This window comes from Miniopterus natalensis, chromosome 10, assembly GCF_054644295.1.
Source record: "Miniopterus natalensis isolate mMinNat1 chromosome 10, mMinNat1.hap1, whole genome shotgun sequence".
In the NCBI taxonomy this organism is placed as follows: Eukaryota; Metazoa; Chordata; class Mammalia; order Chiroptera; family Miniopteridae; genus Miniopterus; species Miniopterus natalensis.
Window position 1 is genome coordinate 62,919,642 of NC_142090.1, and position 26,366 is coordinate 62,946,007.

General features: G+C 39.8%; 1 protein-coding gene across 1 annotated transcript in view; it reads right to left on the reverse strand.

Annotated features, from left to right (window-relative positions):
• The window catches only part of COL28A1 (collagen type XXVIII alpha 1 chain), a 137,732-nt gene that overhangs the window by 15,557 nt on the left and 95,809 nt on the right, over positions 1-26,366 (reverse strand). The window contains exons 28-31 of the mRNA XM_087821415.1: positions 6,206-6,274; positions 5,569-5,649; positions 5,440-5,475; positions 440-476 (exon numbers count right to left, since the gene is read on the reverse strand). Coding sequence (XP_087677541.1) covers positions 440-476; positions 5,440-5,475; positions 5,569-5,649; positions 6,206-6,274 — 223 coding nt within the window. The remainder of the gene's footprint in view (positions 1-439; positions 477-5,439; positions 5,476-5,568; positions 5,650-6,205; positions 6,275-26,366) is intronic.

Below are 26,366 nucleotides of genomic sequence, written 5' to 3' on the forward strand. Positions count from 1 at the left end.
CTCAAAACTCAATTCAGAAAGACTTCTGGCTTCAGGAAAAACCAAAACTCAGACATGATAGTCACCAGCGAGGCTGGACTCAAATACAAGTTAGGCCCTTGTGGTCACATTTCCTTTGTTGCTTTTTTCTTCCAAAGCTCAGGTAAATGTCACTGAATATAAATAACACTGTGCTTACAGAAGGCCTGGCTGCCCACAGACTCTAGGCAGGTATCTTCATGCTTCTCAACCACCCAGAGAGATTTTCTTTTCTTAAGTCAGGATTCCCACAGCCCCTCTCACCGCTTCCTTTTAGTTTCCCACTGACTTTTCAAATGAGCTTCAAAGTTTCTCTTGAGCTATGTAATATACATCTTCTGGGTAAACACATTATCTTGACCAACACAGAACAGAGAGGGGTTGGTACAGTAAAGTTTTTTTCTTCATAGTCAAATCTTACCACATATTTCAAAAATAAGTTTGATAATTTCTTCTTTCTGGAGAAAAAAGGGAATATTATGTATTAATAGTATGACCTTAATCCTATAGTCATAAAAGATATGTCTTGTTACAGTCAGCATTGGGTCATTTGATTTAATGCTTCCACTGCAGAAAATAAAATAAGTAGCACAGAGGTTAAAAGTTGGCTGTAATACATCATAACTGAAATGTGTTTGAGTTGTGAAATGGAATAGCTCAGACTTGGAGTTCAAATTGTGGCTCCAGCATTTATCAGCTGTATGACCTTGGGCATTAGGTGACTTAACAGCGTCTCGATCCACTTAGGCCTGTGGACAGATTAAACAAGGTAACACACACAAAGCTCTTAGCTCAGGATCTGGCCCCACAAGGTGCTCCCTGCCCCCTATCTGCAGTTTCACCTTCCATGGTTTCAGTTACCTGCAGTCAAGTGCAGTTTGAAAATATTAAATGGAAAATTCCAGAATTAAGTCATAAGTTTTAAATTGTGCGCTGTCCCCCCTCCCCCCCAACAGAGTCACTTAGTAGCCATCTCGGTTGTCAGATCGACTGCAGTGCTCATAGTATTGCACTGCTTGTCTTCAAGTCACCCTTATTTTACTTACTAATGGCCCCAAAACACGAGAGTAGTAATGCCGCAAATTGGGACATGCCAAAGAGAAGCCATAAATTGCTTCCTTTAAGTGAAAAGGTAAAAATTCTCGACTTAATAAGGAAAAAAAAAAATCCTATGTTGAGGTTGCTAAAATCTACAGTAAGAATGAATCTTCTATCTGTGAAATAAGATATTTTGAGAGACACCACTTTCACATAACTTTTATTACAGTATATTATTACAGTTTCTATATTTTATTATTAGTTTTATTGTTTATCTCTCACTACACCTAATTTATTAATTAAACTATATCATAGGTATGTATGTAAAGGAAAAAACATAGTATATATGTAGACTACTATCTTTGGTTTCGGGTATCCTCTGGGGCTCTTGGAACATATTCCTTGTGGATAAAGGGGACCACTGGTACTACCTACGATGGTGTGAGCCATGCATTTATTCAGTTATATGATTTAACCCACCAGGGCTGGGCAACCAAGACAAGCACCAGGACCAAAAGAAAATATATTCTATGCTGTATCTCCTCCCCTTTTTCTGTACCATTCCCCAATTGTGCAAGTCCCTTCTCCAGTTTCCTAATATCTCTTTGGCTCTTTCATGAACTGTCCCAATGTTCTGAATGCGCCTTCCCGGTCCTGCTGCCCATCAGCTCCCCCAGAAGGGCCAGGCAGGAGCTGGGTACTAGGAGTACATCTGCCGATGCCCCACTCTGGGTAGCATGCTTACAAATAACTGGGATGAGACTAGGGAAGGCAGGACTCCACATTTGCCAAAGACAGGAAACTGCCAGGGATGATTAGCTCACAAATGAAAGAAACAGGATCCCAGAAAATCTCGACAGGAACAGTAGAACTAATCTAAGAAGATAAAATTTAACAGTTGCAAAAGTAAAGTTTTAAAGAAAAAACCTATAATGACAGAATTGGGGCGAAGGTGACATCACTAGTGACATGACTTAACAGAAGCATGTATGGGGAATATTCAGGGTATTTTAATTTAAATTTTTTTACTACAAATTAAGTAGAAGCCAATAATTCCAAGTGGCTATTTAAAAAGAACTCCCAATATGATATTAATAAAATTATATAAAATGAGGGCATCAACAGTTATATATATTTTTCAGGCCTTGTCATGCTTTTGCACATTTACTGAGGCATTTAAGAAATCTGAAACTAGAATGGTCTACAAAGGGGAAAAGTATATATTTACATATTTATGTTTAGTTTTTATAAGTGAATACTGTGTACCAAGGTTTTCAATTATAGTTTTCCATTTAACATCATATCATAGTTAATTTCCCGTATTACTTTGTATTCTGAAAATCTTGATTACTGATGTCAAATGCATGGCCATTTTAAGGTTCTTGATGCATACTGCCGAACTGCCCTGCAGAAAAACTGTAGTAATGACACCTCTAACAGAGTATATAAGAAAACCTGTTGATTTTAGACACACAATACTGGTTATTATTATTTTATAATCTTTGGCATTTGATAGAGCAAAATATCTCATTGTTTTAAATTATGTTTATTCAATTATTAATTTTATTTTACATGCATGTTTTCAAGTTGTTTTCTCTTGTGCACAATCTTTGTATGTTCTTTGTCCATTTTTTCTGTTACAACATTTGTCTTTTATTTACTGGTAAGAATAACTTATATATCAAAGTTGCATTTTAATTCTTTTCAATGTGCTTTTATGGGATAACCAGGTCTAAAATGCTTTAAGTAATCATATATGTATATCAGGTTTTTTTTTCTCGCACTCTTTGCTTTTCAGTGATTGGAATAGTTTCAGTCTTTCCACTAAAACTGATGAATAACTACTTTGGTTATTTGTTGCCAACGATAAAGTCATCAAATTTATACCCCTCAAAAGATTCAGTTTAGTACGAAGTAGACAAACAAATACTTTTGTAAGTGCTATGCTGCTAGGTTGAAGACAAGGAACCATGTTGGTCTGCGGGGAGTTCCATGGGTGGGAGAGTAGCAGTGGGGTTGTGGTCCAGGGAGGTAGACTTTGACCAGGTTGGGGTGGGATGGAGGGGAAGAGGAATGTTCCAGGCAGGGTACAAACACACAAAGCACGGTGAATTACAGTCCTTGAGTAAACCTATGACTCAGGGTGTGTGGCAGAGAATGATAAGAGATGTGGGAGACAGATGAACTCTAAAAGGTCTTTGTGTCATGTTGCAGAGTGTGGACTGTATCCTGGCCAATGAAGTGATACCTGGCCTTAAGCAGAGAAGAGGTGTGATCACATTTTTATTTAAGAAAGAAGATCATGGCAGCCAATAGAGAGGTTTGAGGTTCCTAAATAGTTCAGACAAAGACAATGACTCCAGAAAGCAGTGGTGGTAGTGATGGATAGGAAGGAGTGGCCTGGAGGAGCATTTCAGAGGGAGCATGAAGGGCTGGGAAAGTAATGGGAAGAAAAGGTGAGGAGGAGGAAAGAGTCTAGGAGGACGCATATGAAGATGGCACACTGTCTGAGACAAGGAAGATTGGAATAACAGGTTGGGAGCCCAAAAAGCTGTCTTGTGGATTAGTGTGGGGTCTTGGGCAAGAGAGGGCTGTGGCCCACAGTATGACCCCTTCTCACTGGACCCCATCCATACCATTCCTACACTGCACGGGGCCATGGCTGGCATTCATGGGGTGAACACAGTCCTCACTTCCAAGCTCTGTTCAAATCCCCTCTTGGGTGGGCCCATGCATACAGACCAGTGCTGTCAACTCTCCAAAGGGGCCGTTTGGGCAAGCAATTCTAGGATCCTGCATATCCAGAGTATGGCATAGAGGGGCATGTGCTCAGGGTGGTAGCTCCCCGAGCCGTGAGGACTCCTCCCCAGCGGAAGGGATGCAGCTAGAGAGGCCCAGAGTTGGGCCTCTAAAGCATGGGCTCCGGGAAACCTACAGTCCTAGGGAAGGTGCTACTGATGTGAAGGAGCCTAACTTGGTCCCGAACACATTCTAGATTCTCATTGAATACAAATTCTCTCTCTTTTTTTTTCACTCTTCCCTTTTTGCTAGTCCATTTTTCTAGAATCTAGAAAGCCAAAGTCAGAAGAATCATTCCCATTTCTAAGAACTCTGCCTCTTGGTTAAAAACCTTCTGTTTAAGAGATAAAAACCTATCTTGTCCCCAAACATCATCATAGATCATTTTGTCTGCTCCAGACCCACATATCTACTTCTATCACAGCATTTACTAAACTTTAGGTGAACATCCTTTGTTTGTCTTTCTCTCTATTGGGTTGCGAGCTCCTTGGGTCCAGAGGACATGCTCTTTTATTCTCTATTACCCTCCCAGTGTCTCTCTCAGAGCCCGATCTGGAGCACATGCCCAATACATGTTGGTGAAGTGAATAAAGAAATGAATGGATGCAGGAAACTAGTCTCCCTCTTGTTGGAATAGGAGGGAGGTATAAACCTATGGGGACCATTCCTCTGGGCACTTTCCACACACTCTCTGCTGCTGCTTCTGGGGAGGGATTGCTGCATATGAAGTCACTTCATCCACCATAAACATCTTGGGCGTGGGGCAGGGGTTGAGTTGTGGTGGGGAAGAGCAAAGAGATAAAGGCAGATGAGCCATAAAAAAAGAGGGCTGTTCTGTTTGTCACATGCCCAGCTCTCATCTCTCACCCTTACTATGGGAACTCCCATACCCCTCACACCTGGAGTTTCCTAGCACAGTACCTAGGATCAGCATCCCCAGACCATGTTCCACCAAAAAGTCAAAAAGAGAAGGTCCCTATTTCTTCTCCACTCTGGAAGACATGGTGCCTTCAGGTGAGAAAGGAAGAATTAGACTTTGCTATAAAAATTCTGGGACTTTACCACCCTGTGGAACTTTAAAGAGTTGGCTTTTTGTTTACAGTGGTGTAGGGAGGTGAGTGGGGAACAGTTTGTAGATGCATCACAAATAATTGAATTAGTGAATCAGGACCTAAAAATACTGTGATTGTTGTTCTTCTCAGAGCACCTCCTAAAGAAACTAGCTGAGGGGAAAAGAGCCCCCATTCTGAAATACGAAGGATCATGTAAAATAAAAAGTCATTTGGCCATTTGGCTTCTTGTAAACAGCTCACCTCCTTGTGACCATTTCTACCAAGGTCAGAGGGGAGCAGTCACAGGTCTCCATCGCAAGGCCAGATAAGGGTTGCCAGGTGACACTTCTCCCTCACATTCAGATTCAGTTACTTCATGCATCTAAGTCAACACTGGGGTTGTTAGCAGTGCTATCATTTAAAGAGCAACGGGAACTCTGCATCAGAAGAATTCATACTTCTAAAGCTAAAACCTGAATGTACTAATTTTGCAAGCACAAACCCTCAATTAGCCTCTAAGACTGGTACTCACTGTAAGTCCTTGGTCTCCTTTTGGTCCTTGTAACCCCTGCTTAGTGGAAGAAGAGTAACAGTCAGTACAGGTTGAAACTACATATTTAACTTATAAAGTTACAGTAAGACTTTAAAAATCACTTCTTGCCTGTCTTCCTGGCAATCCGGGCTCTCCAATTTCCCCTTTGTTGCCTTTTTTCCCCACATCACCCCGTTCTCCATGCTCTCCCTTTAAAATATAGTGAAAAGACAAGTTTAGAATGTGAATTATAAAGCCAAATAAGAAAAACTCTGAAATTTTGTTTATTTATAATTGGTATCTCTTGAAAATCTATAGTTCTTGTTGCTACAAATGTATGATAGAAATAAAAATTGGGGGCATTTTATTTGCATCCCCCCTCCCCCCCAGGTACCATAATATAATTCTATATGAACCAGAGATCTCAAAGTGAAGAGACCTGAGGTACCATCAGATCAGCTCACTGTCTTCAGGAAGTCCAACTATTATATCTTTTACACCTGAGCTATCTGGTATCTTCTACATGTTATATTGTAAGAATTTATTCCTTTATCAGCCTTCTTTTGAGAATGAAGAAAATGAGATTTTGTAAAGTAAGCATGTTCATAGTTAGGAAAGGAAATGCATAAGAATTCACTTTCAAATGGATTTTTTCCTCTGAGAGTTTTGTAAGGAGAAGACTAACAAGAGTAGGAGAGCTCTTCCAAAGTTCAAGTTAGTTGAGATCCTAAGCCTAAGCATTTTTTTAAGGTCCTGAAATACTTACCTTCTGGCCAGGGAAGCCATGGCCTGTCGTGCCCTTTGGTCCTGGAAAGCCTTGAGGTCCTTGCTCCCCCTACATACAATATAAGAAAGGGAGATGTTCCTGTTAATTTTCCAAGTTAACTCAGAATATTCTTTGGGTGAGATTTATACTTGCAGTTTCAAAACTGTGTTATAGCATTATCTAAATTTGGGGGGATTAGAAATAAGAATATATATGTCAAATGGGCTCAGTGCTTTGCTTGTGAAAGTTTAATTGCTGAGGGCAGAGTAGAAGTGAGGCAGCTTGTTTATAGAATGTGCCTATTACTGTGGTGTAAATATTCCCACCTTGGCCTATTTCAGACTATGAACATCATATCAATCAGTTCACAAATAACAATCAGTTGTTATTTCAGTTGTGACATTGGTGGTGATTTTTATACTCTTCTTTACATTTTTCTAAATTTTATTTTATGTTAAAAACATGCATTATCTTACTAACAGACAAAAAAGGATATACTAGTATCTCCCTCTAATTAATGCCAAGGAGTTGTTTATATAATTATCATACGCTGTTAATTCCATCCCTGATAATTTGTGGCAACATGAACCTATCTAAATTTAGTGCCCCCTTAATTCAAAAGATAAAGATTTTTTCACTTCAGGACTTGTTTTTAACTTTCCCCACCATATCTTAACATTATCTCCTGCTCCCCTGCCCCTGCCCCTCAAACCACCCAGGTTTAAAGTGTTTTTATGATGTTGATCTTGAAACAGGAATAATCACTAATGAGTATACAGAGTCATAGTACTAATGCTGCTTGGATCCTACATGCAACCCTTACTTAACTCTAGATCGTTATTAGCAACGGGTCTGTGGGCAAAGGTCTGAAGGACCATGGGCTCCTGGGATCTGATTTGCTTGCTTACTTTCAGCATCGTTCTCAAAGGTATCACCCTAGAATCACTGGTATGTTTTAATAAAAAGACCAACTAAATGAGAATCAAGGGGAGGGGAGGGGGTAGGGGTCAAATATGTATTTTGTTATAGGCTTGCAAAGGCTTGACAGCCACTACTCCAGAAAGCAGGATGGGCTTTAGACAGTGACTCCTGGAAAGGGCCACAGAGGCTTGCTTGGAGACCACTGTACCTTTTTTTAATTGAATTTATTGGGGTGACATTGGTTAATAAAATTATATTGGTTTCAAGTGTACAATTTTATAATGCATCATCTGTATATTGTGTGCTCACCATCCAAAGTCAAGTCTCCTTCCGACACCGTTTATCCCCGTGTTACCCTCTTCTAACTCCCCCCCACCTGTTCCTTACCCTCTGGTAATCACCATACTGTTGGAGCCCATTGTAACTTAGAGTATTACTATTCCTGAGCCCCCTTTTCTAGCTCATGCATGAGCTTTCAAGCTTTTTAAGTCAATAAAATCCTTTCTTTTTAAAAGTGTTATAATGAAATATTTCAGACACACACAATTTACAGGAAAAAAGACAAACATTTATCTATATACCACCATATTAAAAAATGAAATAGTACAGATACTATTGAAACTTCCATGTACCCAGTCTCATTTCCCAAAGGAGAGAGGAAATCTCTCACTGAAATATATATGCATCACTCATATCCATGTTTTTATGCTTTAGCTACATATGTGTAGATTCTAATACAATGCACAATATTATTTTTAATAGTTCAAACTTCAAATAAGTGATATTTATGCATCCAATTTGTATTTGAAATTTCAACACTACCTATATAAAATTTATCTGTGAATCTGCACGTGGTTCCAGTTTATTAATTTTCTCTCTGTACAGTATTCCATTGAATAACTAGCCTACAATTTATCCATTGTCCTAATGGTCGACATTCGGGTTGTTTCCAGTATTTCCCTATTATAAACAATGCTTCAATGAACACTTTTATATATCTTTGCACACATCCCTAGAGGGGGTCCCTTTCATTAAAACAAATCTTACATGGGAGAGAGCAAAATAAAGTGAATACAAGTGGAGACTCTCTTGTTGAAGTGAAGTGCTCAGTTCTTCTTGGCCCATCCTAGCCCCTCACAGGAGGTTGGCTTGGCTGAACTCTTGGGTTCTTTTGGTCTCTGCCATGTTGTATTTCCAAATTAATGCAAAGTGTGGGGTTACAGTTTTGCCCCCTCAATCCAACTCTAGAAGACTTTGAACCAGTTCCTTACAATGATCAAATTGCAGAGAACTCTCTCGAATGTCTTTTTCACCCTCGTGACCCTTGAGCCAGGCACAATGCCTTAGCATGCGGGAGCACAGTGACTGTTCATGCAGTATTGTGCATGGATGTTCCGGTCAACCCTGGAGACTCACCCCTGAAGGAGGAGTGCTCCCCCTCTTTGTTGCTTAGTTAGAGGAGACAGGCAGGGACATGGGTCTGTTCTTACCAGGAACCCTGGTGGTGCTGGGAGCTCCAGAACCCTGGATAGGGATGGGTGCCAGTTAAATATAAAGCCCCAAACACTAAGCCAACACTCGGATTCCAAGCTGCATAGTTAAGCAGAAGAAATGAGAGAAGGAAAATCTGTTCTGCTTCCAAAGATGGCACTGTGCGCACAGGTGTAATGGGAAGGAATAGGCGGGAATGTGCGGATAACACAGCCAACCCCATCACGCCTGCTGAGAAACATGCTCTGCTAAGAGTTCATCTGCAGCCTCGCCCTGCATTTGAGCGTAGAAGGGCCTGTCTACGTACAGACGAGGTGACCAGCCCAGAGTGATGTGAAGGACAGTTGAAGGATATCTACCTGAGAGTCTCCCATCATCGTTCTAATTAAAGAAAAAAAAATTTTAAGTATAAGAAAGATATCCTCTTAACAAAGATGTATCAGTAAATGATACTTTGGCATGGATTAGTTTTCTCCAGTTTCTTCTGTGAAGGTGACTGAGGACTACTTCATTCAACCAAGTACCTGGTTAAAAGGTAGTTTGGGGTAGTCAAGGAGATGTATGAGGCCACTGGTCAAGGAGTCAAGAGGCTTCCTAGCCACGTGTACGGGAGGTTAAAGGTTCATGGGAAAACACTAAAAGGAAACCTATGGTTGCCTTTCCCCACCCTAAAGGACAGAACAGTGTGGCAGACAGAGGAGATGATGAATTATCACCGGGGATTATATATTCAGAAAAAGTGGGTCCAGAAAGGACTTGATACCTTTCTGACAATTATTTAGAGGAATTATTCCTTTTACAATCTTTCAGATTCCTGCAGCAGCTGATATAGAAAACGTTCAATAAATGTTTATGACTAACTAGCAGCTTTTTAGAAATGATACAATTTCCTAATAAAGTTAAAAGCTGCTGTGTCTTCATTGCTGAGCCCTGAGGGGGAAACTACCGAGTAGCCAATTATCATGTGAGGATCAGCTCCATGTTCAGGAATTTATTTTGCATTATTTAATAGTATAGACATTTTATATACAATTGTTAACACTGTAGCTATTCCAGGCAGCTGGGTTTACCTATAATAAAGACTTCCACCCCCCACCCCATTTAATCACCAGTTTCCCTTCAAAATACTTAAAGGCTTTCTATAATTTTTCAGAGCAGACTATCTGGCTAAAGCCTTTAAGCAAGTAAGTCCTTGCCTTAGCTTGGCAGAGATGAATGCCATCCTATCAGATTTTTTTACTTAGAAGGGTCAGGAAAATGATATACAATGATTTCTGCATGAGTCAGAAGAAGCTGCAGGAAAGAACCTGTCTATCTGAGGGTATAATTAAATCTAAATGTCAACCCCAGCTTCTTCTCCACTGCTTTTTACTCTTGGATCTGTCCTGTTAAAGATGTGATCTTTTTAATTTTTCATATGATTGCTTGTTCTCTGGGAGAGAACTTTCCAAGGAGAATGCGCAGCCACCTGAATATTTTAAAAGATTTTTTTTTTCATTACTGATATGTCAGGAAACAACAGCTTTTCTTTCCAAATGTTTCCTTAGTAAGGTAAAATTCATAGATGATAAAAAAATATATAAAATATTTTTATATAAAATATAAAATAAAATATAAAATAGATGTCTTCTAGTCAGGGTGTAGAAAACCAGAAAGAGGCTGTTTTCCTTCTTTAAACAACAACAAAAGCTGTTAACTAATCTATGAAATCACAGCTTTTCTCAAACCCATCATAGTAGAGCTGTGCTTGCAAGGCAACCAACTAATTCAAAATCTCAGGAAACACAGGCTCCCCCAGGAGAGGTAGGACGCTGCTACTCACTTACCTGCTGGAAATGCCAGATGTCATCCACGCTGGTAAGAATTCAAGTAACAATTTTAACAAATTGCTGAAAGCTGAGTGTGGCTAGTGAGAGAGGGTAGAACCCCTGGGAGCTTCAGGCACAAGGGAAATTCCTACCCTCTCCCAGGCTTTTCTCTGGGGACCTCCCTAGAGCTCAAGAAAAAGGCTGGAGACAGGGCAGGTCCTGAAGCTCCTAGTGGTGCAGGCCTAGGGAAAGGCCCCAGAAGTCCTCCAGAGAAAGGCCCAAAGCCCCCTATGGCACAAAAACCTTAAGCTGCTGAGGTCAGTGCGGCAAATACCGGCACTTTTAGGGCACAGAGGAAAACCCATGGAAACTGGGAAAAAGAACTAGAATAAAACCTGCAGAAATGCACCCTGGGCCTAGGCCTGTAGAGAGGCCTTATTCCTTGGGGACGGTCAGGAAGCCATCCTCAGCCCAGACCATTAGAGGCCCTTTATGCATTTTCTGGAAATTTTAGAACTGTATGTACTTGGGTGCATTTTTCCATATTTAATTTTTCACTAAAAAATGGGGGGACAGTTTTTAATTAAAAAGAATGAACAGAACACTTGGAAAACCAAATACAGTTTGTAGATTAAATAACAGTATATCAACAGTCATGTGCCACTAAACGATATTTCGGTAAACGACAGACCACATATAGGACGGTGGTCCTATAAGATTCTAATGGAGCTGAATTTTCTGTAAGGAATGGATGGCTATACAGTTGAGGCAGATTTTTTTTCTCTGTTGAGAGAAATATCTGTGGGGCTTGGGGATAGATTCCCTCTCACGCACTGTGTCTTAGTTCTGAGTGCACAGATTACATCCCAAGCAGTCGCCACTGACCCGTTCAGGGAGAGGGGCCTGTCCCCCCAGCACTGTGTATTCAGAGGGCATGCAGCCCTCCCAGATCTAGCTTTATGGTCTTCGGGGTACACTGCTGTAAATTCTTTGTTGATCCTGCGCAGCGACACAGGTCTCAGGAGCAACCTTAACAGAATTAAGTGTCACTGCCACTGTAGTAAAGGCTTTCTGGGGTAGTGTGGGGCCAGCCCATCCCGGCATTTTTGGAAACATTTTCAGGTTGTAATGATGTAAAGCATAGGTTTTATTTCATCCATCAGTTCGATGCCAGAGAGAGCCCTTTGTGCCAGGTAGGGTCAATGGAAACAAAACCAGATTTCCTATGTCAAAATACTGAGTCCTCAGTTCTACACCCTCTCCATGTTAAGCACCCTCAATTTTTATGAATACCACAAGGTTACTTAATCTGACCACTGCTCCAACATGCAATAGCCAAACCACATTGTTGTGACAACCCCCTGTGACCCTTTATGTCTCCATTCTGATTTCTTAATCCTTCTGATCCTCAGGCCACCTTTCACTGCCCCTTGACAGTCACTATTATGGTGATCTACATCTTACACATCCAGTTTCTCCTCAATATTTTAAATCATTCCAGCTCACATCCCTGTTCATATGCAGCATTGACAGCTTTCGATGTTCTATCTCTGACCCTCTTGGAAGGAAGCAGGAAGAAGGCTTGTGGGGCAAAGTTTATCAAGTCAACAGTAGTGGACAGGAACATCCTAGCCTTCACATTCACTCACCACTCACTCACCCGGAGCAGCTCCCAGTCCTGCACGCTACATTCATGTTAAGTGCCCTATACAGGTATACTATTGTTTTTTAATCTTTTATACTGTATTTACTGTACCTTTTCTATGTTTAGATACACAAATACTTACCAATGTGTTATAATTACTTACAGCATTCAGTACAGTAACATGCTGTCCAGGCTTGTAGCCTAGGAGCAATAGGCTATACCATTATAGCCTAAGTGTGTAGTGGGCTATCCCATCTAGGTTTGTGTGACTCTATGGTGTTCCCACAATGATATAATTGTCTAATGATGCATTTCTCAGACCATATCCTTGTCGTTAAGCAACACATGACTGTAATAATTTTCTGATGTTCATAATTTTACTGTGTTATGTAAGAGAATGTGCTTGTTGTATAAAAAGTACTAAAGTATTTAGGGGTAAAGGGATATCATATCTTCAACTTACTCTCACGTGTTTCAGAAAAATAATAATGTGTGTGTATACACATGCACACACACAGTTTGATAAATCAAATGGGGTATGTTAACATTTAGGAAATCTGGGTAAATGTGCATGGAAATTAATTCTTTGTACTGTCTTTGCAACTTTTTTGTAAGTCTAAAATTATTTTAAAATAAAAGTTAAAAATTAAAATAGACCTGGCCGGGTGGTTCAGTTGGTTGGAGTGTCATCCCATACACCAAAAACAAGGTTGAGGGTTTAATTCCTGGTCAAGGCACATACCTAAGTTGGGGTTTTGATCCCCTGTTGGGGCATAGATTGGAGGCAACTGATCAATGTTTCTCTCTCACATTGATCTTTCTCTCTTTCTCTCTCCCTTCCGCTCTCTCTAAAATCAATTGAACAAACACATCCTCATGTAAGGATTTAAAAAAATCTTAAAATAATATATAAAATGAATGAATGAATGCACTGAATGGTTGCAAAAATATATCATCTACCAATGCTAGAAGAGCTGAAGCATATGAGTATACAGGTACTTTACCAACCCGACGTCGGGGAACCCAAAGGCTAAAAGATCACCAAAAGACCTAAAGCAAAGACACAGTTTTGGGTTTCTCCCTACCCAGAGACAACTTCTGCTCTTTCCATTCAGGAGGCCTACAGGTTACCAGAAACATGTTGCCCTGGGATTTACACTCATACCAACTTCAGTTCAATCCTTTAAAACAGCAGTAGCATTGTCTCACTTGGGCACAGCCAGTTTGTAAGCCCGATATTGGTGATCTCCCACCATACTATGACTTCATCTGTTTGGGGATGATGTATATGCTAAATGAGAAAGTGGGACATCTGGGCTGCACAGCCTGAAAGGGAGCCCTCAGCTACCACTTTCCCTTCCCGCCCAAGTTAATGCCTCTGAAGTTCCCTCTCTCCTCTCATAGGTAATAATAGAGATGATTATTTAGAACAGAGAGAGAACTCATTTCACATTTACAGAAGAGTACTAGGAATCCACTATTGGGGGAAATTTTTTAATGCCTTCTAGGATTTCAGCACTTGCTTATTGCCTCAGCTTAAAATGTGGATGGTAAGAAATAAAACCCAGCTATGATACCTAAATGAGATTTTGGCCCAAGCTCAGGCTCACTTCAGTGGAAACACTTCACCATTCTATTTTTAACTTTACACACTTTTCTTTTTACTGTTGAGCTGCTTTCTTATCAATTTTCTTTTCTTGCTAAAAGTAAAAGGGCTCATGTCAAAATTAGTAAAAAGTATCTCCAGTATTTCTAGCTCAACCAGAAGCTTGAGTTTCTTCTCTATCAAGATTTGTGGTCCTGTCTGAGGAATTGCAGAGGTCTGGTTACATACTGAAAACAAGGGAAACCTCTGGCTAACCTTCAGTCATAGGTCAACGGGAACATTCTAGGCTGTGAGCTCTTGTAGAAGCTGTGAGAAGAGGAAGTATTTTACTTTTTGACCGAATTTTCTTTGCAGGATGCAATCGTGCAATCATATTAAAAACCTAAACCCATCCCATCATTTTGTAGTGACCCCCAAAACACCCTAAAATAAATCAATTTATCATCCTTCTGTCTCTCTTCTTGTTTGCCTTTGTTTCTGACGGTGATTAGTGTACTGTTAATTAGGAGCCAGGGGAATTGTAAATTTCAAATGGGAAGTAAAAGCTTAGCCAAGCAGCCTTCTGCCAGCTTGAATAAAGAAGCCAGTATTGTATTAAGATGTTGATTTAGTGGGTAAATGGTAGAGTTAGCAAACCTCAATGACCTGCCTTGAATAGTCATCTAGTATTTGGCCTGGAATCCAGGAAGCACTCTGTACTGAAAGGGATTATTTTCTTAAGCTTTGTGGGCACAGTTCACTTTAAAAGGAAAATGGTATTTTACAAGTGGCCTAGGGAGTACATATCATTGTACACGTAGATGAAGGTGACCCAAAGACCCTTAGAACAAGTGAATGGCCTGGCATTTTGGCATTTATCTCCTCCTTGAAGTTCTGATCATAATAATCTGTTGTAACCACTGCTGCCACTTACCATGTGCCTATGTGTGAGGGACTGAGCTAGGTAATAATAGAACTAGACATATTCTTATTTAATTTCTATAACAACCCTGGGAGAAAGTACATAAATGATAAAACCAAGGCTTGTATCTGATTTCACAGCAGTGCTTTGAACAGTAATTCTCTCTCCCAGTGCAAAGCTGACAGTTCCCCCAAAGGCTCAGCTGATTTTTATTTCTCAGCTGTATCTTGCCATGGGGTGGAAGCCAGGCAGTTTCCTCATCTCTAACCTGAAAATCAAGAGCTTCCAGTTTCATAAAATCCTTTCCTTCGTGGAACTGAATTCTTCTAACCTAATGTCCCATTTTGATAAGTTAACATTAAAAAATGGGGACTAAGACAGCCTAGTGCTTGCTCAATAAAGCAACCTAATCTAGGGATTTGGACATGGACACCTCTGGGGGGCATTATTCAGTCTACAAAAGTGACTTTTTATCTGTCCATGCAAAAAGTAAGCTAATTGTTATATTTTCTGTAATTTACCTTAACATATTTCAGTTTAGAGAGTATCATGAATATGCGGATGTCCAAATTAATTTAATTTACACTCTAGGGATGCTGACTTAACATTTGAAATACCATAATCAATAGTCCACACATCAAATACATGTGCTTCAACTATTGCTATCTGAATTTGTTCCAGAGGGATAATAAATACAATTTATCCTTGGGGGGAAAAAGAGGTGTTCAAGACATGCAGTGGCTAGAAGTACAGGAACCTCACCCTTGTGTGGATGGGGTATAAGAGCCAACTGAACCCACCAGCCAGATAGTTTTGGCAGAGCAGCCTCACTTCAGAGCTCATTCCGAATCGGTGCCTCCTAGTCTCATCCCACGATGCAGAATCCCTTCGCCTGACCTGACTAAAAGGTCCACTGGCCCCATTATGAGGGTATTATTATATTTGCCTCAGAGTGATCATTTTGTGCAAAGTGCTTGTTGAAGTGCTTAAAAAGACAGAGAATTGGAGCTCGGACCAAGCTTTCACTACATGTTTTTTGGCATGTATGTTAGTAAGTAGCAGAACATAGAATCGAATTCTGCCTGACACTTGTTTTAAACAAAATACGCCACCTAATAGCCAGGTTGTCTAGGACGGGGCAGGCAACTCCTACTGACTACTGATAGTCATCAAAAAGAATCTGACAAATTGTTAATGTCCAGGTTGACCAAGCTTAGCTCGCAACAGTCATAGCCAAATGTGCTCGATTTGGGCATATTTTCCCCATCACTCCTCTTAAACTTTTAGTCCCTGCTTTCATTTTTCTGTTTATATCTACCTCAGATGATAAACTGGTTGAACAAGTAGCACATGCATATTTGCAAATAATCTCAGCACTAGGCACTACTTGATGGGCTATGTGACTGCTTCGTGTATACATGTGCTCACTGTTATGATTTTTCTACCCCGTTCACAGAATTTAGTCCCATTGTTTGATAATAAAACAATCCTTAGTAGTATAAATGCTAGAATTGAATATATTGATAGATCACAGTGAAGAGAGTATCATGGCTTCTAGGGGTTTTATCAGATGGATTCAGTTGTAAAAATTGATATGTCCTACCCTTCTTCCTAAATAGCCTTCAGTAAACCTGCCAAATGTCATGAATATCTTGCATGTTATTTGAATATATTTGCATCACAAATGATGAATAGAAAATGACAAGGTTGGCTTTATAGCAGTTGCCTGTGCTAGAGACAGGGGACTCAGGAATGCTCCCTTTGCTGCCTCTCTGTACAGTGCAGTCTCCTGGGTGGCTGGTCTCATTGCCAATGTCTCTCTGGGTGCTGTGTGTGCCCTCAAGGTAGGTGCCTGCCTTGGCCCTTTTACTTTTGTATTATCCTTAGCAATCTTGTTCACATCCATGGCATCGATGGTGACCCTATAGGGATACCTCTAATTTTCTAATCCCCAGTCTTGTCCTAGACTCTAAGCTCCAGGCCTAATTTAGATCTGCTTTCTAGACCTTTCCACTTGCTAGCCATTTCAGAACCAAATCTATCAAACACAGAAATTCTATTTAGCCTCATCTACTTCTCTTCCTGGCTCTCCCTCTTTCACTCACCTCTCAGTCTTCCAGGCTTGGGATTTTGTGTTCTGACCCTGTCTGTGCTCACTGAATACCCTCATTTTCAAGTCCCAGCCACCAAACACATCCAAGGGGTCTTCCCTGACTCACCCTTGCCCCACCAAGAGTGATACCCCCAGATCAACCCCACCTTTCTTTAACAAGCGTGGTTGCTCATATTCTTTCTGTCCTGTTTATCTTAAACTCCCCACGCAGAGGCACTTCATCTTATTTCTCTTTCTATCTGCTGGGGTTCCTGTTTCAGGGCCCTGCATATCATACGGAGCTAGAGAGAGTGGATGTGGAGGCTGGCTATCATTTTGGTAGAAGTTTCCTGTCTTACTCAGCTTCACAAACCCCTATAGGTACTTAACTGCTTCTCTGGTTCACATGAGGCAAATGGCATGATAAGCTTTTGGGGATCGATGTGGAAAAGAGGCAACAGAATAGAGACACATGGGAAAGTGCCAGCCAAGATTTCAGGATGTGGGCCAGCTGAAGGAGGTATTTATAAACAGGACCTCCTGCTTTGGGGCTCCTAGCACAACATTCAATCCCTGTGTACAAATTCGCTGAATGAAAGGATTCCATGAGATGTTGTATGCCCTTCAAATTGCTCTTCTCCTTTCCATGTATCAGTTCATCAACTGACGGGAATGGGTAGTGAGAGGCCTTTGCCTCCTTTGTCTGAGTTAATACCGGGGTAGGCCAAATAATGGCTCCCAAAGTTGCACAGGTCCCAGCACCGGAACCTGTGAGTGTTATTTTATATGGGAAAAAAATCTATAAATTCCAAACATACCAAAATATATGTCATGCATCCTTGGACATGCAGCTGAAGGGAAGATTCTAATTAGAATTAGCTAGGCTCGGGTGTGCATCGACTTGAGCAACACCACGAGGGAGTGTATGGTGGGAGTCTTTTTTGTTCAGATGGAGAGAAAAAGTGCAGCAGGCAGCTCTGTACATGAGCAAAAGGCAGCAGCTCCAGATGTCACAATGAATGTGTCTCAATGGTCACACGTTTAGTCGTGAAGGCTGGGGAAAGGGAAGCTTGTTTAGGCCATATGTTACATGTTTAATTATATCAAAAAGAATATTCCAATGTGACATTCAGCCAGGTCTTCCCTTAGGCTTAAGTTATTTCCTGTTAGTAGATTTGGTGAGGCCTGTTAACTTGTGAGGTGCAACCAAAGAAGACACCAAAGGGTGGATTATCCCCACCTTTCATCCTATGATCTCCTTCGGCCATGCTGGTGACCTCCAACCCACTATAAGCAGAGTGCCTGCTGTCCCCACACTCTTCCGGATCAGGCCCCCAGCCATCCGAACAGAAATTCTGGACACATTATTGACACTGACTCCTAAAAGCCATAATGAAAATATATTGCTTTTCAATTCTTGTATTTGAGATGCGAAGTGCAGGATATATGCCTCTGTGTTGTTCTAGTTTTATCACCTGTCAAAGAGGGTTATAGCGACTAAAAGACAGTAGCTTTCTATAAACTGGTTATTTTCTACTACAGATTAAAAGCATTAAAAGGACTAACAACTAATTGTCCTCTCAGAGAATGTCTTTTACCAGAATTCACAGTATTAGCTTCTCTATGGGTCTGTTTCTGGATATGCTATGGGGATTAAAGAAGTAATATTTATATAGTTCTATGAATTCCTTAAATAAAAGTATGATAGGCTTATTTCACTTAGCATAATGTCCTCTCGGTTGCTTCATGTCCTCACATACGGCAGAATTTCCTTATGGGGGGGCTGGATAACAGTCTATTACATCTATATACCACATTTTCTTAACCCATCCCTCCCTCAAAGGGCATTTAGGTTGCTTCCACCTCTCAGCTGCTGTGAGTAGTGCTGCAGTGAACACAGGGTGCTAAGTGAAAGAAGCCAGTCACAGGACAACTACTGCATGACCACTTGGGTGAGATAACTAAAATAGTCAAACTCGCAGAAGCAGAGTAGAAAGAGACTAGGACGGGGAACTGAGGAGAAGTTGTTCAGTGGGTGTAAAGTCTTAGTTATGCAAGATGAATAAGTTCTAGAGATCTTCTGAACAACATAATGCCTCTAGTGAACAATACTGTATCGTGCACTTAAAATTTAGGTGGGTGGATCTTATGTTAAGTGTTTTTACCACAATAAAAAATAAAAACAACAGCTGAAAATAATAAATTTGTCTAAAAAAGGAAATGATAAATATATTCAAGTGCATTTTTAATAAAATAAAGAAAATTAATTAATTTTTAAAAGCTGGAAAAAATAAAAGTATAATAAAGCCTTATCATTAATAGTTCCTGTAGGCAGCCCTCAGTCTCATTCATTTATATGCCCTATTTTTCTTTCTCATTGCTTCCAACTTAATACAATAGGAACTATTCCTGACAATTCAAATGCACTTTCAGAGGGGCAGAGCTTGCTCATAATGGAAACTTTTCTCTTGATTTTTCCCTGCAACATTCTTTTCGACTGTCTTCATAAGCTGCTCAATGACAGCTTAAGAGTTGGCCTTGATATGCCCTGGCTGCTGTGGCTCAGTTGGCTGAGTGTTATCCCATGCACCAAGAGGTCACCGATGGGATCAGTCTCCGGCAGGGGGCGTCCAGGAGGCAGCCTATAGATGTTTTTCTCTCTCCCTCTCCCTTCCTCTCTCTCTAAAATCAATTAAACATATTTTTTTAAAAAAGAGTTGGCCTTGATATACCACATAACACACAGATGTGGTTGGCATATCTGAGGCAAAGAAACAGATTGAAATAATGTGGAAAGAGCCATAAAGTCTCAGTCTCCTATAAAAACACACTTTTCAAGAAAATTCAGTTATTAACAAAGTTAACTCAGGTTTTAATTGCATAATACTTGCTTCAAGCAAAAAAACATAAGTTAAAGTTTAACAGTAAAAGAGACAAATATATGTACAATAAAATTGTATTTACAAATTTTTATAAGCCTAGATTCATGCTCAAAGTAAAGTAGAAACCCATATCAAAGGATTAGCAGCAGCAAAAAAATTCACAGGTAGGCATATTTCAGTTCTATATAAAGAAGGAAAGTCTACCAATTATAGCTATAGAATAAGCCTTTCCAAACCCAATGAAATGGAAATACTACTACAAGTGTTGGAATTACAAGAATGTTCTCTGCAGCATTATTTAAGGAAGGGAAATACATGAATTATGTTACATCCATGTTATGGATTACTACATGGCTGTTAAAAATATAGTAAATTTTATGGATTGATTTGGAGGGCTATTCATGCTCTATTAATGGGGGGTAGAGTGGGAGAAGAAAGTTGGGGAAATTCTGTATAGAATGATTTTAAAGGCTGTCATGCTACATATGTGTACGTTCACAGATCTATGGAAAATATGGAGGCTACACACCAAACTTCAAACAGTGGCAACCTTTAAAGGGTAGGACTGAGGAGAAAGGAGACTTTCACAACTTTACATAATTATAAGGTATTTGGATTTAATACAAGTATGCATTATTTTCATTTTAAAAAGTAACGAAGCTTCTTGAATTTGTTACAAGGTCATTGAAAAACATACAAGAAAGGAAAACGCTTCCCTGGAGTGTCCAAGGAGAGTCTGGATGGCCAGATGCCCCTTAGAATGTTGTAGAATAGATTCTTGTGTTGGACTGGGGGGAGCATGGTAGTGGAAATCCCCTCTAATTGAAAAGATTAAGGGCATGCCTCTAGCAACTTCTTTTCCTTCGGCATAATGAATATTTCCTTATTCACTAGATCTTTCCCATCAGCCTCTATGATACCATAATATCTTCCATCTTAAATAAAAATTCCTTAGTCTCACATATCACACCATTACTCCATTTCCATGTGCTCCTTTTCAAAAGTGTTGCCTCTATGCCCTGTGTTTACTTCCTTTCTCACCATTAACTCATTGAAAAAAAAATTATTTTAAAATAATTTCAAACTCACAGAATTGCAGTAATACAAATATTTCCCATATTCCCTTCACCCAGATCCATCATTGGTAAGACTTTTCCGTAGGTTTTATTCTGCCTGTGTGTATGTGTGTGCATGAGCATGAATGTGTGTGTGTGCACAGCTCTTGTCAAAGTCACCAGTGACTTTCATGCTGTCAAATCTAATGATCATTTCAGCTCCTATCCAATCAGCAACATTGAAAGTAGTAGATCACGCCTTCCTTCGTCAAACACTTTCTTCACTCGGCCCCTAGGAACTACTTCCTTTTGCTTCTCCACCCCAATGGCTGCTACTTTTCAGTCTCCTTTGCCATGTCCTCGTCATCATAAAATCCTCCAGATGTGGGAGGACCCAGGGCCCAGTCCTTGGATCTTCTTTCGTCTCTATCTACATTCACTCCCCACATGCTCTCATCCACTGCCAAAACTTTACATACTATCTATATATTGTTAAGTCAAATTGATATCTCCTATATTGATCTCTCCTCCGAACTCTAGGCTTCTATTCCTAAATTCCTACTTAATAGCTCCACTGGAGATTTAGCTTTACATGTCCAACTATAAATTTCGGATTATGTATACTGATTTCTAGCACATCTACCCAGCTCCATTTTCCTATAGACTCTCCCATCTCAGGAAATGGCAACTCTATCCTCCCAGTTCTTTAGGCCAAAAATCGTAGGCATCTTAACTCCTTCATCTTACACCCCACATCCAATCCAGAATCCAACCACCCCTTACCATTTCTACCATTACCACCCTGGGCTAAACCATCACCATCTCTCATCTGCGCTTCAGCAATAGCTTTCTATCTCAACTTTTTATTTGTCTTTGTACCCCCCGAGCCTACTTGCTACATTGCTGCCAGAACCATCCTTTTAGAACATGATTTATGCCAGGTTACTTCTCTGTACAAAGCCCTCTCACCTCATGACTCACTGCACTCCTCGAGTATGCTAGCCGTGGGCTCATATCCCAAATCCCGAATTAAGAATCACCCAAATCCCTCCTACCCACTGCCTGAGCTTCTAACCCACCTTTTCACATGCAGCATGGAAAGGCCAAAGCTAGGAATGCAGAGTGAAGAAGGACACCCTGTGGCCAGAGTGAACATGGCCAATGAGGGAGCATTTTCGACAAAGGAAGCAAAAGCAGGTGGTAAAGGGATTCTCCCAATGGGACAAGAGTTGCCCTGAGTCTTTTGTTCCTTTAATTCAGGGGTGGGAAACCTTTTTTCTGCCAAGAGCCAGTTGGATATTTATAAAATCATTTGCAAGCCGTACAAAATTATCAACTTAAAAATTAGCTATGAAAAAGGCTCTTAGAGGTTGCCTTGGCAGGGTCAGACCAAATGATTTCTTGGGCCATATACGGCCTGCAGACCAGACATTCCCCAGCCCTACTTAATTCATACTTTAGAATCTACCATCTATACAGCTGGTTAATCTGGGAAAGACTTTTCGACATTGGCTGATGTTATTTAGTTCCAGTTCCTGATTTCATCAGCAAAGCAACCAGGATTAAATTTGAGGACAGTTTCTTCATTCTTGTCAAGGCCGGTTGCAATGACATTCTCTTATGCAATGAGAAGTGGTAAATTATAAATACATATCTCCTACGGCTCAGAAGGAATGGGATAATGCTGATGTGTGATATAGGAACTCAGTCTTATTAGTTCCCAGTTCCGTGAGATACACCATTTCATCCAACACTTTCAACACACAGACGTCCCACTGCTCAGATGGCGTGTGAGAGAATGCATGTAGCAGATGTCTCAGACTGGAAGCAAATTGCTTTATACAAACGTTTAGATAATCAGACTGTGGAGAGTTAGCTTTCACTCTGAATGAAATAAATATCAAGTGAAAATATTAAATAAAGACATCATCTGTTAAGGTAAAGAGCCAATAGACCCAATCCACAGGTCCCTAATTTCTACTCCTCTACTGTATGTTTTGACTGTTTTTTACTAAGTGGGTATTAGGGAATACAAATGGAAACTGTGTAGAATCTAATCTCCATGTATAGGTGACTTAGCCACTGTAGTAACTTCTAACCCTAGTACTTGGCACTGTACCTGGCACATGGCAGTTGCTGACTAATATTTGTTGAATGAATGCTCTGGGAGACAGGCAAGATAATAAATATTGAGGAAAGCTACAGACAGAACTCATTAATTTTTTATTGGATACCTAATACACGCCCGGTGTTAAGTGCTCAGGAAACAAAAAATAAACACAAGACATCTGCTAATCTCACTAATCTTACATCATCTGTGTTTAGACAAGAAAACAAGCATTTACAATATAATGTGAAAAGATCTATGATAGGGGTTATTACACAGTGTGCCATGAAAACACAAGGAAACACGGGTTTAAGGAGACAGGGAAGGTTTCTGGAGGAAACTTACCTAATACAAGCCCTGACATATGAGTAAGAGGGAGCCTGTTGAAGTGGGAGGGTGAAAGGGATTTCTCCAAGAAGAGGGAACAGCATAGGCTAAAGCACCAGTGTCAGGAAACATGGCTTTCACAGGAAACTGAGAGACTTTCCATATAACTGGATCATTGAGAACTGAGGGGTTAGGAAGACATAAAAGTGGGTGTCCAGATCAAATGGAGACTTGCTAATTTTTGAAGCTGATCTCTTTGGGTACACTTGAGGGGATCAATGGGGGGAAAAGGGGGACATCTGTAATAATTTCAACAGTAAAGATACATTTTTAAAAAATTTTTAAAGAGAGAAAGAAGACCCTTTAGATGTATTTCCTTGGCATGAAAATATACAAAGGTTTTTAAAATCGTCAAATGGATTTCCTGAAATATATTTACATCCACATCTTTACTATGGATGAGGGTTTAGTTTATTAAGAAGTTCATACCAGAAAGTTTTCTAATGGCCAATAGAAAGCAGACTTTTGCTGGACTTTGGCAGGAAGTCAGGTAATAACAAGTGGTATTTCTGTCATGTATGCATGTCCTAAACCACACAATTTCACCTATAATGTCTCAACATATAATTATCATAGATCGAAGAGAGAGGAGAAGAGAGGAAAAGGAGAGAGGAAAATTCCACCTTTGTTTTCTCCAAATGCATAATGAAAACTGTTTCTACGGTTAGGATTTTTTATTTGTGTGCCACAGTCAGGATATAAAGTATAGCTCAGTATGGTTCAATAGCTTAAAATTCAGTTGGTAGACGTGCAATCAGATTTATGTATCTGGTCAGTTTTGTCAGAGTGTTTTCTGTTACATATTTCTGTTTTCAGACACTGGTCACTAAATATAAATCCTTTCCTAGGGGGTTAAATTTATGTGAACTAGTTTATAAAACTTAGATTCTCAAATGCCATTTGTAATTGCCTCGATTCCTGAATAGCCTCCTTATTCTCAACCCTGGTTCTGCTACAGTCTGTTCTCAGCCCACCAGTCATAGTTATTCTTTTAAAAAGTCAGCCAGCCTGGCCGGCGTGGCTCAGCAGTTGAGCATCATTGACCTATGATCCAGGAGATCACGGTTCGATTCCCGGTCAGGGCACCCGATCCCCAGTAGGGGGCGTGCAGGAGGCAGCCGATCAGTGACTCATCATTGATGTTTCTCTCTCTCTCTCCCTCTCACTTCCCCTCTCTGAAATCAATAAAGACTTTTTTTTTTTTTTAAATAACTCTCCACCTTACTCTGAGTAAAAGCCAAAGTCCTTACAAGGCCCTATATGGCTATACCTGAACCAGCCCTCTTCCAACCTCACTGCTGTTATTTCCCTGACCTCATCTGCAGCCTCCCAAGTCTCTTGGTCCTTCTTTGCATGTGCCAGGCATCCTCCTGCTATCAAATGGCTTTTGCATGAGCTCTATCTGGACCGTCCTTCCCTTGGAAATCCACAAGGGTTGCTCCCTCAGCTCCTTCAGGTCTCTGCTCAAATGTCATCGTCTCATGAGGCCATCCCACTTAAAACTTCATCACACCCTTACCCTGCTCTCCTTTTGGACATAGCAATTTTCATCTTCAAACATATAACTTATTTATTATATTTATTGCCAATAGAATGCAATTCCCATAAAGACAGAAATCTTTGTCTCTTTTGCTCATGATACATCCCAAGCACCTAGAACAGAGTCTAGCATGTTTACATATGCTCATTAAATACATATTGAATGAATTGCCAAAATAAAATTTTGTATAACTAGCTAGGACTGAATATTGGGGTCAGTATCCTTAATTTTGAGCAGAAAGAAGATCTGATTTAAAAACCTGTATATAAACTTCTTTTACTTACAGGCAGAACAAAAAGAGATTCTATATCAAAGGACGTATTAACATTACTCATGACAATCCTGTCAAAAAGTCTGTGTGCACTATTTTTTAAGTTATATATGCAGCAAGAAAACAAATGTGTTTACTGTATGAAATCACCACAGTAAGGTAATTAAAGAAGGAAGGAAAGATTGAGGTCTATGAAAGATTTATTTCTTTATAAAACTGGCATAATAATCACAATGGGATCTATTGACTCATCAGATTTCATTTTAAAACCAACAGAAACCAGTTGGAGAACTTGCAGAAGACTAATATTGTAATAGATTAAAATCTGTTTTCCGCTTTGAAATTTAAGAGCTATTTAAAGGTATAATTGCACACGCCAAAGAAAAGTCTTATAAAAGCTCACCGTCTTTACAGCAATGAATAGGAATTGATCATGTGTTAGTTCTACTCTTTAATTGTCATCTCTACAGATATGAACTCACAAGAAAACCTGTCTGTTTCCAAGGATTAAGCTTCCTGGTTAAAGCCACAAAGTTGTGAAAATCTAACCACTGGATAGCACTGGGTCTCTCAATTATTTCTATTCTAATTATTAAATTAAGAGGGCCATGGAACATGTAATGATATTGCATAATGATTGGCTAGTCTGGTGATTGCAATGATGGATTATGTTTCCTTCCCCTTAGGTCTTTATTTATTTTAATTTTATTAATTTTTCAATTACAGTTGACATTCAATATTATATTAGTTTCTGGTATACAGCCTAGTGGTTAGACATTTATATAACTTATGAAGTGATACCCCCATTAAGACAAGTACCACCTAACACTATACATAATTATTACAATATTTTTTACTATATTCCCTCTGTTGTAATTTACATTCCTGTGACTGTTTTAATCTATTGATATGAGCCTTTAAAAGTAAGACCTAGATCAGTTCATTTAAGAATTTTTGTATATATCCTCTGATTATCACTAGGCAGAATCCACTGAGAATATAAAAGAACCACCCCCTCCCCCCGGTTTTTATATGTCAAACAAGTACATTTACTTTTATAGCATTCATTGTGATCCTGGTGTATTGTGGCAATACATCATCACAAAGATATACTTTCAAGAAAGCCAGATCCAGCACTTCTGAGACCTGTAGGTCAACCAAGTTAACAATCTATGAAAGTACGGCACACCCACTATCAAACACAAAAATTTAGAAAAAAAATGATCATTTCACAAGTTTAGAGTTCTCTTAATGACAGAATTTAATACTAGTTTATTGAATTAAAGCCTATTCAAGTTAATCATTTTTTGGGTTGACAATATGGTTACAGGTGGAACTTGACCATTCACCAACCTCCATACATTCATTCAATTACTTACTACGTTGTTCATTTATTAAATATGTGTTAAATGCCTACTATATGTCAGACACTCTGCTAGATGCTAGGAAATTAGA